The sequence below is a fragment of the Callorhinus ursinus genome, unplaced genomic scaffold, assembly GCF_003265705.2.
Source record: "Callorhinus ursinus isolate GAN/ISIS: 27379988/994484 unplaced genomic scaffold, GSC_fseal_2.0 scaffold78, whole genome shotgun sequence".
Taxonomy (NCBI): Eukaryota; Metazoa; Chordata; class Mammalia; order Carnivora; family Otariidae; genus Callorhinus; species Callorhinus ursinus.
In genome coordinates this window covers 3911333-3928204 of record NW_027397140.1, presented here as the reverse complement: position 1 = coordinate 3928204, position 16872 = coordinate 3911333, and the positions used below count along the sequence as shown (strand labels likewise).

The window sequence follows — 16872 nt, the reverse complement described above, 5'->3', positions numbered from 1 at the left end:
CCCTAAGCAAACAAGCTCTTCATTAATGACTTCTGGAAATGGAGCTACTTTTTTTGCCTTGTCAGAAGAGGGCGCTGGAGGGATGCTGCAGGAGAAGGGGCTGGCCTTCAGGTGGAAGCATGTATGGATTTGTTCTCTACTTTTCCAGCCCCCATACAGGTGTCTCCAAGGCAAGGAGCTTGCAATGTGTTTATGTCCACGAATAGATCTGCGCATGCTTTCTTCTGCTTTCAGTTCAGGGTAACCAGAGACCCTGAGGGTATGGGCCCTGACCCCAAGGGGGGCTACTCCTTCCTGCACCCTCTCCTGGTCCCTTTGCATGTGCAGATCTGGGCTGTACGGGCTGGCTGTCTAAAGAGCCACCACTCAGCCTTTGTCCACTGCAGCAGCTGGAACCACAAGAAGAAGGCGGCATCCCTAGAGCCCAGCTAGTGCCCAGTGGCTAGCAGCTGCCCCTGGCATCTCCCAACGTCCCTGGCTCAGCACTTTCCTGTGGATGGCTGACTTCTGGCCAGCATAGCCTCTCAGAAGCTCTTCTACTATCATGCCCTCAGCCATGAAAACATGACTCAACCTCAGGGACCTCTTCCCTGGGCACTATCTAGGTACCAGGACCAGTGACTGCTCCATCAGCTAGGTCTGTGTCCTGGCAAGTCTTTGTTCTCACTTCACAATCCCCCATTGGAATTCTTTCCATCAAACTTGCCCTGACCGAATCCTGTGTAATATCGGCCTCCTAACCAGACCCTGATGTACACCCAGAGTCCCTGTCACATTTCGTCACCTCAGTTTTGCAAACTGCTTCTAATTTAAGTTTTCCTAGGGACCACCACTTCCACCTGACCATTCAGCAAAATGGCAACATAGCACTGTGTATTTGACAGGAGCCAGTTCTTCACGTTTCTGAGATACACTAGCTGACTCCATTCTATGAAAACCCACTTAAATACTGAGAACTAAAATGTTCTTGGCATTGTAACGCTGTAGTCAGAACTCTGATTTTCCAATTGTCAGGCTTTTAATTTTTTTAATTTTTAAAAAAAATTTTAATTTTTGTTTTATCTTAATTAATTAATTTTAATTCCAGCATAATTAACATAGTGTGCGATATTAGTTTTCCAAATGTCAGGCTTGTAAATGCCAGAAACTTCCTGTCCTTATTCTCCATGGGGCAGTTCTTACATTTCAGAATAATGATGTATGAATGGGAAGTCAGCTACCAGAAAAATATCTTTGGACATTCAAAGAAAAAGGAAAATAAAAGAAAAAGTGAAAAAATATTCCAATAATAGGGACAATGTGCATGCATACTGAAGAATTTGGGTGCTGATAAAGAAATTTTATTTTAAATCAGAATTGCTTTGATTGTTAATTTTGGCTATTTTGACTAAATTATAGCTCAACTCCATTTACTTCCTCAGGCATTCACCGGACCCGAGGGAGGGTGATATAGGATGTGTCTATCTGTAGCCATCCTTGAATAAACATCCAACTTACAAACAGCTCACTTAGATAAAGCACTACCAAGCTTTGAAATGTTCAATTGTTTTTTGGGATAAAAGTAGGTGGAGGAGGTTTTTATAGATATTACCAGGTTCAGCAACTGAATAAAATTAGAAGATGTGAAATGTGGAAGTTATTCTTGAGGGTTGGTCAAGGAGATACACCTATGTGGTTTTCCCCACACCACCATCCCAAACATGTACACTCTGTTCTCCAGTTTTCAAATTTTCATCCACTAGAGATTCCTATGTATTCACTCATGGTACAGTCATCTTCCATGCACACTGGCCACCCTCCAGGAGGGTAACAGTCTAGCCTGTGCAGCCACTGCCTCCTCATAACCCCATGCGTGCTCAGATGACAAGAACTGAGCAGGCCATGCAGCCGCCATACTGATTTCAAGCTTAGTCCACACACTGATTTGTGCCCTGGAATTCTGGGTTCTAGTCTAGGAGACTGGGGCAGGCGTGGTGGAGAAAACCTGGAAGTGAGGCCGGCCTTAGGAGAACAGGGGACGAGGGGGCAGGAGTGGAAGGTATTCCCCCATTTATTGCCAAACCCTGGAGCACAATCAATGCAGACGTTGGAAACCCCTAAATTCCACCAGCTCTCCTGATCTGGGATGACAACAGCACCCCATTTTAAAAGATTGCTATTTTTAATATTTATGTCAGCTCTGTGTCATTCCAAGAAAGATTTGAGGCAGCTCAGAAAAAAAACACTTGGCACAAAAGAAGCCTTAAAAAAAAGTAAACGAGTAGTGACTACAGTTAACAATACTGCACTGTATATTTGGAAGTTGGTGAAAGTTCTCATCACAAGAAAACAAAATTGTAGCCGTGTGTGGTGATGGATGTTAACTAGAATTACTGTGGTGATCATTTCATAATGTGAATAAATACTGAATCCTTACATTGTACACTTAAAACTAATAATATTGTATGTCTATTACATCTCAACTTTTTAAAAAGAGTGAATGAGGAACTTGTGGTGGAAATAAATGGGGGAAGATGCTGGTAATGACATCCAAGTGCACTGTAGGTTGGAGAAGTGTCAGGCTCAGAAGTCCCCACCAGCCACGGCAAAGTGGGGAGCCCCAGCTTGTGGAATTCTAGCTAAAAGTGTGTAGAGGCACCTTTGGTTGTCACAGTGACCAAGGGGGAAATCACACGTTCACTCATGAGTTCCAGCCCCAAATGAATCCTGTGCAATAAACACTCCACCCAAAATACTGACAGTGCTCATGATGAGATCCATAAGCTATAAAACAAGCCAACCACTCCAAAGAAGCCTGCCTGGTCTTGATTCCAGGGCTGGTTCTCCTATGGGAGCTCATGGAGAGGTCTCAGTGACAGAGGAAGAAAATCCCCAGTGTATGACCTTGATTGACACATCTTATGTGACAGAGGAAGAGACTCCTCAGTGGCATCTTTTCTGAAATGCAGGAGCTCATTTCCTTGGGCACTTCTTAAAGCCTCCTTCAGTGTAGGCTGATGGCAAGACTCCCAAGCATGATTGAGACAGGCAGCCTGGGACAGAGCAGGTGTCAGGAGAATAGGGCTCAGGCTAGCCGAACTCCCTTCCAGACACTTCCTGATCCCTGACAACTCATGCTACTTTCATTTCACCTGGAGTTTGACCCCTTCATCCTCTACACAGACATGCAGGGACAACTGTGAACAGAAGGTTAGAAACCCCTGACAGGATTTGAATTTTATGGCCACAAGGCTGTTGGTGAGTGCCGGGAGTCAGACCCCACACTTCCCTTCCTACTTCTCACTCAGCATCAACTGTACATCTTCAAGCTGTGGCTGAGGCTCTCTAAAGCAGAATTCAGATACAGAAGATCTGATGCCAAACTCAGAAACACCCTTGAGGAGAAAATATGCCAGAGCTACACTCTCAGAATAGGGCATTACTTCTATTGTGTTGCCATTTAGCAAACCAGAACAACAACTGGATAAATGTCAGGAGTCAGCTGGTCATAAATATTCTTTGTAATTTTAAATACTGTTTTGAGAAACTCAGAAATGTACAGTGGAAATCAGAATTATAAACACTGGGTCCTGTTCCCCACAGCCATAGGCTGGTCATGGGCTCAGGAGGGTCAGGGGTCCTCTCAGACCCTCAGTTCCACACCTATCTACTAGGAAAAGTGGCCTGGCCTGATGATGTGGTGGGGGTGGGGGTGGGGTGCAGGTGCTCTGACGCTCAAAGGACCAGCAAGGGAGGTACCATATGGACTGGTGCCCAGGATACCCTGGAAGTATCAGGTCACTTACGAGCTCTGAGAAGCCACGGACCACCTGCCTTCGCTTCAGGTTGGTCTCTCCATCCAGGTTGGCAGTCTCGATGTGGCACAGTCCATCCGGGTCACTGGAGGAGAGCAGCAGGATGTCCGCAGGGATGATCTCATTGCATCGGAGACGCACAAAATCTCCCACTCGGATTTCTTTCCAGAATCGATTCACATACTGCTTCTCCTCCCTGGTAAAGAAACTGCCATTAATAAGACTGGCAGAAGGTTGATCATACCTGAATCTGTGTGATGGGCACATGCAGCTCATTTAACAAATATTTCTATGTTCCAGTATGTTAAAAAATTTCCTATTAAGTATTTATTTTTATTATTTTTTTTCAGTACGTGCCCTCTTTAATACCCATCACCAGGCTAACCCATCCCCCCACCCTCTCCCCTCTAGAACCCTCAGTTTGTTTCTCAGAGTCCATCGTCTCTCATGGTTCGTCTCCCCTCTGATTTCCCCCCCTTCATTTTTCCCTTCCTGCTATCTTCTTTTTTTTTTTAACATATAATGTATTATTTGTTTCAGAAGTACAGGACTGGAATAAAAAGTATTTAAAAAGGATATTCATAAAGGCCACATATACTGTGACTCTATTTATATGAAACATTCAGAATACGCAAATCCATGGACATAGAAGGTAGATTAGTGGTTGCCAGTGACTAGGAGGAAGGGAAATGGGGAGAAACTGTTTATTGGGTACAGGTTTCCATTTGATTAAAATGTTCTGGGACTAGGTAGTGATGCCTCTCCTTGCGTGAGCTCCCAGAGAATCTGAATTCAGGCATCAGGTCCAGATCTCAAGGTGGACCAAGCCAGTTGCATCTAAATGAATTCTGAACTTTGAGAGAAGTATTGAGAGTTTTACACATCTATTTAATTCCACACTGTGGATTTGAGGAGACCCAAGGCAAACTTCCAGGAGCTCCTAGCCATCAGCTGCCCCAGATGGGAAGAAAGAAGTATCCCCTTCCATTTTAAGTCTCTGTTTTCTTGTTCTTCTAATTCAAGATCCACCAAGCCAATTATGTGCAAAGCACAGTTTGGCCACCATAAGACCAACAAAGATAAATTAGGTACAGCTCTGTACTCAAAAATATTGCAAGGCAAGCCCAAACCACTGGATAGCAACCCTTGGGGACTGTATAATCAAGCCCCCATTGTGAGCAAATGTATTCTTCCGGGGCCAACGCAATGCTCCCTACAAGGCCAGGGTGTTCTTCAAGACTGCTTCAACAGCTGTGATAAGGTCCCATCAGCCTCCAGCTCGAGGTCAGCTGGCCCTGAGATAAAGCACAGAATTGTCACTCAATCACCTGAGCCTCCTGCTGGCTCCATGTCAGTCTGACCTCTTCCCTGTGGACAGATAGCCTTGATGTGTGATAGATGAAACAACATTTAAAAATGTTCCCATTTCCTTTTAAAGGTCAAACCTTGACTTTATGATCATTGCAAGCATTAGCTCCTTCGTCTCTCTTCTTATCATGACCAGTTGCTGAGTCCCCACAGAAAGTACAGAGAAATCCGAAAGAGCCCATTCTCTTCCAGAAGAAAGTTCCCAAAAGCTAAGTCACCATTTAGTCACTGAGGAGGGCAGGATGCACCCTGAGAGTGAGGTGGACAGGCTTTGTTGTGATGGGAGTTGCCAGGAGACTGGTGGTCCCAGACTTCCCCTGGGACAGGCACAGGAAGGTGATGACAAGAAGAGGAGCAGAACTGTCTGTGTTCAGTTTATCTTAACTACATTCCATTTATAGAACTCATCGAACATAAAGTCAGTTTCCTTCTGCCTTGGAATCTTAAAACATTAGCTTGCCCATTCCATCCAAGCACTGTTTTTAAAAAAGAAACTTACTGGGTGCCTGGGTGGCTCAGTTGGTTAAGCGACTACCTTCGGCTCAGGTCATGATCCTGGGGTCCCGGGATCGAGTCCCGCATCAGGTTCCCTGCTCAGCAGGGAGTCTGCTTCTCCCTCTGACCTTCCTCCATCTCATGGTCTCTCTCTAGCATTCTCTCTCTCTCTCTCAATAAATAAATAAAAATCTTTAAAAAAATAAAAAAATAAAAATAAAAATAAAAAAGAAACTTACTTTGGTGGAGGCCTTGAGCCTCAAAGGAGACTCCCCCACAGCACCCCCTGTAGCCCCCAGTGTGCCTGCAGACTGCAAGCACTGGGTCAGGAGATCTCTGCTGACAGTCCTGGTGAGAGGACCCATGTGAGCCACAAGAAGCAAAGGAAGAAGGAGCAGAGTGGCTCCAAGATGCCTGAAAAAGTGCTGGCTTCTGTGAAAAGGCCCTGCAGCTCACAGGAATTCCTGCAGCAGGCTGGGTCCTTGAAAACCCAAACCTGGGCGTTATTTGTGGAAGAAGAGAAGGATGGAATCCCTTCGACACCTCAACAGACCAAAGATTTTCCCATCAAAGCCCCACACTCCCATCGGCGATTTCCAGCTGGAGCACCCAAGCTGAGTGTGGACCCTACACCAACCTCTGCAATGTCCCTGCCTACTTTTCTTTTTTTTTATAATATTATATATTAAATATATCATATATACTTTACATATGCAATATTATATATTCACATATATATTACATATGACACATACATTATATATGTGTGTGTATATATATATATACTTTTTCTCATGAGAGGGTATAACACTTATTTTTTCCCAGCAACTGTACTTGGACATAGGGTCTTAAGTAGGAAATGAGGTCACAGGGTGTGGTGCTAATCCAGTATGACTGATGTTCTTATAAGAAGAGACACCAGGGATGTGTGCACACAGAGGAAAGACCATGTGTGGTCACAGAGAGAAGGCAACCATCTGCAAGCCAAAGAGAAAGGCCTCAAGAGAAACCAGTCCTGCCCACACCTTGATCTTGGACTTCAGACTCCAAAACTGAGAGACAATCGACTTGTTTAAGCCACTTGGTCTGTGGTGCTTTGTTACGGCTGCCTGAGCAGATGAACACCTAGTAACCACAATTCCCATGACTCCTGCTAGAAGGACTGGCTCCCAGGCTGCCGTGACAGAGAAAGAGAGGCAGCGGAAGAAGCAGGTAGTGGAGGGCATTGCACCGGGTGATTTATCCACAGGCATGTGTCCCACGCTCCCTCACACATCTGTGCACAGGACAATACTGCAGAGAAGACAGAAACAAATCTCTCTGACACAATACTATGTAACACTGGCCTCCTAATAACAGGCAAACAATTCAGAACTGTCTTCTATTTCCTCGGGTCAGTGTGGACACAGTTCAGGGTGGGCAGGAGGTGTGACCCTCCTCTCCTTGGCAAAAATCTCAGGATTTTCACACTGCCCCATGGCCTCCCTGCCAACTCTAACCCTAACCAGGCAGAAGCCTGCCTCCTCCAGGAACCTAGGACTTTCCTGAGACACACGGCTTGTGTTTTCTTACAGTGGCAAGGTTTGAAATCACCACGTCCACAATACTCTGGATTCCTTCACAGCAATTAGGAAGTAGCACTATTTAGTTTGCCACACAATATTCCTCCTAAGGACAGGTGCCGGCCACCCCATGTGGCAGGAGGATTCTGAGATGGCCCCAAGATCCCCAGCTCAGTCCTCATGTACACACCACCATCAGCCCCCGAGTGAGGTAGGGACTGTGAATGTGGTGGAAATCACTCCTGCTGACATAACTAGGGTGACCAATCAGTAGACTATGAGCCAGTCAACAGAGAAACCATCTAAGTGGGCCTGACAGAGCCACAGGAGTCCCATAAATCTGGGCCTAAGGCCACAGGCAGGAAGTCAAATGCTGGAAGTGGCCACATGGTCAGAGCTGAGAGCATGGGGTCTCATTCTTAACCACTGGAGCTGAATTATACCAAGAACCTAAAAGAGCCTGGAAGAGGACCCAAGCCTCAGACAAGACCACAGCCCCAGCCAACACCTCAACTGTAGCCTGGTGAGACCTTAGGCAGAGGACCCAGCCAACCCACACCTGGACTCCTGACACCCAGAAACTGAGTTAATACATCTGCATTCTTTTTTTGACAAACAAAATCCTATTAGTTTCAGTGTACATCATGGTGATTCAGTATCTTTATACATTACAAAATGATCCCCATGATAAGTATAATTACCATCTGTCACCATAGAAAGTTATTACAATATTATTGACTATATTCCCTATGCTGTACATTACATCCCTGTGACCTATTTGTTTTATAACAGGAAGTTTGTACCTCTTAATCCCCTTCACAGATTTTGCCCTGCCACCCAACCCCGCCCCACTCTAGTAACCAACGGTTGATTCTCTGTAACTATGAATTGGTTTCTGTTTTGTTTTGTTTGTTCATTTGTTTTGTTCTTTAGATTCCACATACTAAGTGAGATCATACAGTATTTGTCTTTCTCTGACTTATTCACTTAGCATAATACCCTCTCGGTCCATCCATATTGTTGCAACATTGTTTTAAGTTGCTGAGTTTGCAGGGATTTGTTGCAGAGCAATAAAAAATTAATACGCACCATTCCAGGCAGCTCAATCTTCTACAGTGTGTAACAAACTAAAGATTCTACAGGCAGTTACCGGCAGTTTTATAATCTGCATACTTAAGGAAAAACTACCTCACAAGAAAAGAATGCAGAGCAAGACCGGTTAAAATCCAAACGCCCACAAAGTGGAAGCCCATCAGAGGGTATGAATAACATATTAAAATGAGGGGAAACCCTGGGGCTCCTGGGTGGCTCAGCTGGTTGAGCACCTGACTCTCGATTTTGGCTCAGCGGTCCTCAGACGAATCAAGCCCCATACTATCAGGCTCTATGCTCAGCAGGTTATCTGCTTGAGATTTTTCTCTCTCTTTCTGCCCCTCCCCCTGCTCTTTCGCACTCGCTCTCTAAAATAAATAAATAAAATCTTTAAAATGGGGGGAAACCCTGAAAATGTGCAGTCTTGAAATAGTGGCTATGTTATAAATAATTACAAACATGGTGCCTGATTGCTCCACAGGAATGACAACTGGCTCTTCCAGTTAGCTGCAAATCCCTGCTAATTCCTGAAAGATCTCACCTCCTCAAGAGTGTTGAACCAAGATTTCAAAGGTCATGAGTGAAAAAAACTGTGATTCTTTTGAAATGCAGGCAAAAAAAGAGGAGAGTAGAGTGATAAAGATGTCTTATATTTATATTTAAAAGAAGCACGTATGAAGTCATAGGCAAAAGTGAGTCTTTTCTTAAAAAGCCCTCGTACTGTTTTGTTTTGTTTCGTTTTTTTCTGCACCAACCACCTCACTTTGGGGCCTGCTGTTTCCTCAGCTGAACAGTGAGAACGTTAAATTGATGATTTTGAAAATCTGTTCTGAGGCTAATGTGAGCCTTCTGAGATTAATAGATTTCCTCTTCTGGGAAAATCTATTACTAACATTTTATAATTAGTCATGCTGAGCTTTGCAGTTCTCATCTGAGCCTTTTTTTGTTCAAAACAACACAATGCAGGAGTGAAAGAATAAGGAAACAGGATGACGAGTAACCAATTTTATTTAAAGACAAGCAGTAAATAAAATTTAAAGATCCCTTAATTCATCATTTTTGGTTATTTAATGTTTAGGCTGAGTTAACCTATTTATTTGTACTAGTTACGTTTCTAAGTTTCTTTAGTAAACAATTCCCTAAGAGGAGGTAGCTGACTTACAGAATTTACAGGAATTACTTTAATTAGTTGAAAGCATGTTTTCCCTGGAGATCACGTAGCTCTTCTTCATGAATACAGGGTTCAAGATACACTGCTCTGAAATGTCTTGCTAATGTTCCATTTTTGAAAGGCATCAGAATCTTCACCCATTGCAGCCTCACTGACCCCTGACCCCTTTTGGTGTCTCTGCCATGGTTCAGGGTTTTCAACAATGTATTTGTAAATCTCTCCAATGTAGTGAAGGTGGATCTACTTCATAAGACCAAACTTAGATAAAGTTAAGAAAAAAAGGCATTGGCAGAAAATGAGGGAATCATACTTTCATCTTTAATGCACTGTTTTCCAGTAGACTTGCATTTAGATTATTGGCTATAATTTTCCCTAACAGTAAAGGAGCATTTTTTTTTTTTAAGGTGACAACAGATTCCGAATTTGCCACAACCAGGCAACATCCCTGGTGACCCACTGCCACTCCTTGTACAGGGACAGTCACAACAATGATTGGATCGTCACTGTCCCTGATCTCCACCCTGGTCTCTGAATTCCTGAATGAACTCGTTCTGTTTTTAAAAGTCTTCCCGGGCTGCAGAGAGAAGGAAACTCATTTCTGATTCCACACACAAGTTACTCCTCTGGTGTAATATGACATGATCATTCAAGTTCTGTGACACTGTAATCAACAAAGAGTAGCAGCAGGTGTTTGCAGGACCACGCTGCCCCAAAACACCATAAGCCACATGCCTGCAGCTGCCCTCTGCCGGCTTCCAGGGCATCTTACAGTTGGAGATGCTTGCCTCTTCTATTTTTTGGTATTTGAGGAGATGAATGAAAAGTTCAAAATGCCTGTAACATGCATACACATTCGATTTTCTTACCCTTACATATTCTAACAACTTTCTATGGCCATATTTTATTGTATACTTTCCTATGTTGTAAAAATGTCAGCTTTAATTCAATGGCAAATTATTTTCACAACTACACATGGGAACCCCACTCCTGCCTCCCCACCATTCACCACCCCCACACCCCGCTGGCATGCTGGGTGGGGGCACCATTCACCACCCCCACACCCCGCTGGCATGCTGGGTGGGGGCACCATTCACCACCCCCACACCCCGCTGGCATGCTGGGTGCGGGCACACAGGGTAAGAGAGGCACATCTCACTTGCCTCCCTTGCTTTCTCCCCTCCTTTAAAAGTGTCTCTTCTAATAAGACCAATCAACAAAGGAACATCATGGATGTGGATGAGTAAGAAAGAGAGGAAGAGAAAGAAGAGATGCAGGGTTAGGATTTTTTTTAAGGTTTGAGCACTACAATTTTTTTTTTAGATGACTTTTTTTATTGTTATGTTAATCACCATATATTACATCATTAGTTTTTGGTGTAGTGTTCCATGATTCATTGTTTGTTCATAACACCCAGTGCTCCATGCAGAACGTGCCCTCCTCAATACCCATCACCAGGATAACCCATCCCCCTCCCCCCCTCCCCTCTAGAACCCTCAGTTTGTTTTTCAGAGTCCATCATCTCTCATGGTTCGTCTCCCCCTCTGACATACTCCCCTTTTCTTCCTCTGCTGTTATCTTCTTTTTCTTTTTTCTTAAAATATGTTGCGTTATTTGTTTCAGAAGTACAGATCTGTGATTCAACAGTCTTGCACAATTCACAGCGCTCACCGTAGCACATACCCTCCCCAATGTCTATCACCCAGCCAACCCAGCCCTCCCACCCCCAACCACTCCAGTAACACTCAGTTTGTTTCCTGAGATTAAGAATTCCTCATATCAGTGAGGTCATGTGATACATGTCTTTCTCTGATTGACTTATTTCACTCAGCATAACACCCTCCAGTTCCATCCACGTCGTTGCAAATGGCAAGATCACATTCCTTTTGATGGCTGCATAATATTCCATTGTGTATATATACCACATCTTCTTTATCCATTCATCTGTCGATGGGCATCTTGGCTCTTTCCACAGTTTGGCTATTGTAGATATTGCTGCTATAAACATTGGGGTACACGTACCCCTTCGGGTCCCTACATTTGTATCTTTGTGGTAAATACCCAGTAGTGCAATTGCTGGATCGAACGGTAGCTCTAATTTCAACTGTTTGAGGAACCTCCATACTGTTTTCCAGAGTGGTTGCACCAGCCTGCATTCCTACCAACAGTGTAGAAGGGTTCCCCTTTCTCCACATCCCCGCCAACATCTGTTGTTCCCTGACTTGTTAATTTTAGCCATTCTGACGGGTGTGAGGTGGTATCTCATTGAGGTTTTGATTTGGATTTCCCTGATGCCGAGCGATGTTGAGCACTTTTTCATGTGCCTGTTGGCCATTTGGATGTCTTCTTTGGAGAAATGTCTGTTCATGTCTTCTGCCCATTTCTTGATTGGATGATTTGTTCTTTGGGTGTTGAGTTTGATAAGTTCTTTATAGATTTTGGATACTAGCCCTTTATCTGATATGTCATTTGCAAATATTTTCTCCCATTCTGTCGGTTGTCTTTTGGTTTTGTGGACTGTTTCTTTTGCTGTGCAAAAGCTTTTTATCTTGATGACATCCCAATAGTTCATTTTTGCCCGGGCTTCCCGTGCCTTTGGCGATGTTTCTAGGAAGAAGTTGCTGCAGCTGAGGTCGAAAAGGTTGCTACCTGTGTTCTCCTTTAGGATTTTGATGGACTCCTGTCTCACGTTTAGGTCTTTCAACCATTTGGAGTCTATTTTTGTGTGTGGTGTAAGGAAATGGTCCAGTTTCATTCTTCTGCATGTGGCTGTCCAATTTTCCCAACACCATTTGTTGAAGAGACTGTCTTTTTGCCATTGGACATTCTTTCCTGCTTTGTCAAAAATAAGTTGACCATAGAGTTGAGGGTCCATTTCTGGGCTCTCGATTCTGTTCCATTGATCTATGTGTCTGTTTTTGTGCCAGTACCATACTGTCTTGATGATGACAGCTTTGCAATAGAGCTGGAAGTCCGGAATTGTGATGCCGCCAGCTTTGCTTTTCTTTTTCAGTATTCCTCTGGCTATTCTGGGTCTCTTCTGGTTCCATACAAATTTTAAGATTATTTGTTCCATTTCTTTGAAAAAAGTGGATGGTATTTTGATGGGGATTGCATTGAATGTGTAGATTGCTCTAGGTAGCATTGACATCTTCACAATGTTGATTCTCCCAATCCATGAGCATGGAACATTTTTCCATTTCTTTGTGTCTTCTTCAATTTCTTTCATGAGTATTTTATAGTTTTCTGAGTACAGATCCTTTGCCTCTTTGGTTAGATTTATTCCTAGGTATCTAATGGTTTTGGGTGCAATTGTAAATGGGATAGACTCCTTGATTTGTCTCTCTTCTGTCTTGTTGTTGGTGTATAGGAATGCCACTGATTTCTGTGCATTGATTTTATATCCTGCTACTTTACTGAATTCCTGTATGAGTTCTAGCAGTTTTGGGGTGGAATCTTTTGGGTTTTCCACATACAGTATCATATCATCTGCAAAGAGTGAGAGTTTGACTTCCTCTTTGCCGATTTGGATGCCTTTGATTTCTTTTTGAGCACTACAATTTTTAAGTACAATTTAATGCTGAAAGGAAGAACACTTGTTTTGATTAGGTAACTGGGGACTGATACCTAGAAGAGGGGACATCTGAATTTAGATCCTAAAAGATGAAAAGAAACTTTTTTCTTTTTTTAATTTTTAAAAAATATTTTATTTATTTGAGAGAGGAAAAGAGAGAGAGCACGAGTTGGAGGGATAGGCAGAAGGACAAGCAGACACCCTGCTGAGCGCAGAGCCTGCCATGGGGCTGACGGTGGGGTTGGAGCTGTGGTTGGAGACAGGGCTCAATCCCAGGACAGTGAGATCATGACCTGAGCCTAAGTCAGACACAAAGTAAATCAGTAAGAAATACAATTATCATATGATTTCACTCATATGTGGAATTTAAAAAACAAAACAGAGGATCATAGGAGAAGGAAGGAAAAATAAAACAAGACAAAATCCAAGAGGGAGACAAATCATAAGGGTCTCCTAATCATAGGAAACAAACTGAGAGTTGCTGGAGGGCAGGGGGTGAAGGGATGGGGTAACTGGGTGATGGGCGTTACGGAGGGCACATGACGTGCTGAGCACCGGGTATTATATAAGACTTATGGATCACTGAACTCTACCTCTGAAACTAATAATACACTATATGTTAATTAATTGAATTTAAATAAATAAACAAATACATGGGGGCCTGTGAGTATCCACATTCTCCAGCCCCAGTGGCTGGAATGTGGGTGCCACTGACCTTACCCAGGAGTGGGTCCACTGTGGGAAGGAACAGAGTCCAATTGTGATCTCTTCAAGGTGCTGATGGGGTATGTGGGTTGGGCTTGTAGGAGATGCCCACAGCTTTGAAGACAAAGGCAAATAAAGATAGGAATTTGGAGCTCATGGCATGGAGGTGATGAGTCCCCTACTGTGGGTGCCATCACTCAGATTACCAGAGATATCACCTTCTATTATCTTTTTTTTATCTTCACCTTCTATTATCTTCATAGAAGGAAACAGTGATGAGGGCTAAAATTGGAGTAGGGGACCATGAAGGGTAGGTAAATGATGAGGTAGGGAAGCCAGCAGGGGTAGCTGGGCAGGAGTCCAGAGTACCATGCCTTCCACTGCCATATTTTCATTTATTTTTTTGAAAAGGCAACTTTTATGGCACACACCTGAAATGGCACACCCACTAAGATCAAAGGTCACCTTTCAAACATTCCTAGTATTTTGTCTCCCTTCAGACCTGTTCATCACTGAAACACATTTCAAGTCTTTCAGCCAACACCAGCTGGAGGTCTAGACACCAAACTCTGTCAGTATTGAGACATCATTATCTTAATAATAATAACAAAAGAACAATAAATACAGCTTCCCTCCACACCACTCATTATGAACTAGGCAATGTGCAGAGCATTTTATATCCTTCATGTCAGTGAGTCCTCACACAATCCTAACATTATATTCCCATTTACAAACATAGAAATAGAGGTGGCATGACCTGCCCAAAGTCACAAGCCAGGAAGACACACTAAGGACAAAATCTGTCTGACTCCAGGGACCATGAAGCCTTCCAGCCATCTGGTTTTGAAAGCACATCTGACCTGGTGGCTTAAAGGAGGAACAATTAAAACTCCTAAAGGAGTTGTCTGGTGACAACTTTGCAAAATTCCAAGCCAAAAACTCTGTGTTTTTTCCTTTTAAATTATGCAGCACAGAGACCGATGTGGTCTGAAAATAAAATACTGCTATGCTTGTATAAGGGTGGAAAGGCAGACAGTTCCAGACCTATGCAGGGTTTGACACAGACAGAATAACAAATCTCAGTCCATTTGCCTAAACTCCTATTTGCAAACGACCAGAGCAGCCACATCCAAGGTTAGAAGTCACCAAATTGTGGTCTCTGCTACAAACTGGGAAGTGAGCCCTAAATGGGCCTTGGCAGACTGGCAGATCATCACTAACTGAGACCACCTGTGGCCAAGAGCCTCTGAGCTTGGGCAACCTGAAGGACACCACCCACCCTGGGCCTCTGACTCTGGGGAGCCCCACTCTGGGACTGAAGGGCAGTTGGTGGGTTGTCACTGAGGCTGGAGAATAGTTTTTTCTCATGGCTTCGGAATGACCTGGCAGCACTGACAAGTGTTCCCAACTTGGGTTGGGCATACGTGGCACTGTGGGAGATAAGGCTATGGACCAAACTGCTCATTTTCAAATATAGCCGCTCCCCTACCACAGGCATCTGTGTAAAGCTGCCCCACCCTTTCTTGAAAAATCCCTCCCCCAGAGAATATTTACAAACAATTCTAAGCAGCTGGCTCTGGAATGATCAATAATGACTGATGATGCCTCACATCTGGCCAGCGCTCCCACTGAGGGTTAGAAGCCCCAGCACAGGCACTTTCTTGCCAAGTTAATGACTCACCTTCTATTAAGAGGCACAAGGGAAGGAGAGGGCTTGGGGCTCAGGAGCCTGAACTTCAGCACCTCAAGTGCATGGTCTATAAATGTGGGTCTGTCTTCCCACAGAAACTGTTCACACCTAACCCCCAGCAGCCTTCATTCTGGTCCCACAGGCTTCCTGCTCTCCAGGTGGGCATCAGACCGTCCCCAAGGACCTCCCAAATGAGCAAGGCCACAGTCTCTATTTTGACATCACTTTCCATTTTTTTGTGTGCATGATTTTTCCCCACTATTATTTTTGAAGCAAGTATTTGATTTTGACTAATAAGATCAGAAATACTACAAATGAACAAGTTATACCTTACATTTAATTTGTGGTTTGGACTTAAAGCGAGAGCTGTTATTTTGTTTTCTTAACTTAGGAAAAGGGTATAATTATTCATAGCAGTTAAGTGAAATAGAACACCCAGATGGGTAGAGTCATATTGAAAATAAGATTACATGCTGAGCACCATTCTATACTATTTCACTGGCCCAGAGCAATTAATCCCTGTAAAAAGAAAGTTCTTTTCCAAACATCAGATTGATTGTGGCCTGTCAGCTTGTCACATTTCCTGTTGATAAAACATCCCATGGAGAAGACAGGCATGTTGCAACTAAAGTTGTGTTTCATTTACTAAACCAACAAAAACAGAATTGGTAGAAATTTCTGGATGCTTTGTGTCTTACAGACAAGAGAGGTGAATGCATCATCTTCTCTCGAGTAGTTCAAGGTTGAGCTAGGTTCAAAGGTAAAGTATCTAGAAAGATCCACAGAACACATTTTTAAGAAAAAGGGAAGACCACGGAACAAACCTAACATGCCAACCAACTAGGCTGAGGCCTCCCCAGCCTGGGCAGGCTTCTTTAGAACTCCTGGGGCCCAGGAAAGGGAGAGCTACACAACACATTTTAAGCAAACAGAATGAAGGAGAAACCATGATGCAGCGAGGCAAGCCCTAAATGGGAGGTTCATGGCAAGTGGTCCAAGAACCTCGTGGAATAATCATCAGTGCCAAGACCTGATGCCTTGGGGATAAGAAAATCCTTCATGGAATTTATTTTTCATACTGTGAACAAATGAAGGCGTGTGTGCAGAGCACAGAGAGACAGAGACAAGGAAAATTCTCACGCACTTTAAAAAGATCCATTGAGACTCTAAAATTACCCCAAATTTAATAAACCCTCATTACACAACAGGTAGAGGTAGATCCCGGAATGAGAGACAGCGGCTTTCAAGCAGGGGTTCTCAACCTCAGCACAAATGGTATTTGGGCCAGATAATTCTTCATCTCAGAGGGCTGGCTATCTTGCTTTGCAGCATCCCTGGCCTCCACCCAAGAAATGCCAGCAGTGCGTCCCTCCCCACAAGCTGTAACAGCCAAAAATGGCTCCAGACTTTGCCAAATGCCTCTT

The 16872-nt window shown here is 43.7% G+C and overlaps 1 protein-coding gene across 1 annotated transcript in view; it reads right to left on the bottom strand.

Annotated features, from left to right (window-relative positions):
* Positions 1 to 16872, bottom strand: part of ATP10A (ATPase phospholipid transporting 10A (putative)) — a 210915-nt gene that overhangs the window by 118844 nt on the left and 75199 nt on the right. Inside the window, 1 exon segment of the mRNA XM_025852086.2 lies at positions 3786 to 3990. Within this exon segment, the coding sequence (XP_025707871.1) occupies positions 3786 to 3990 (205 nt within the window).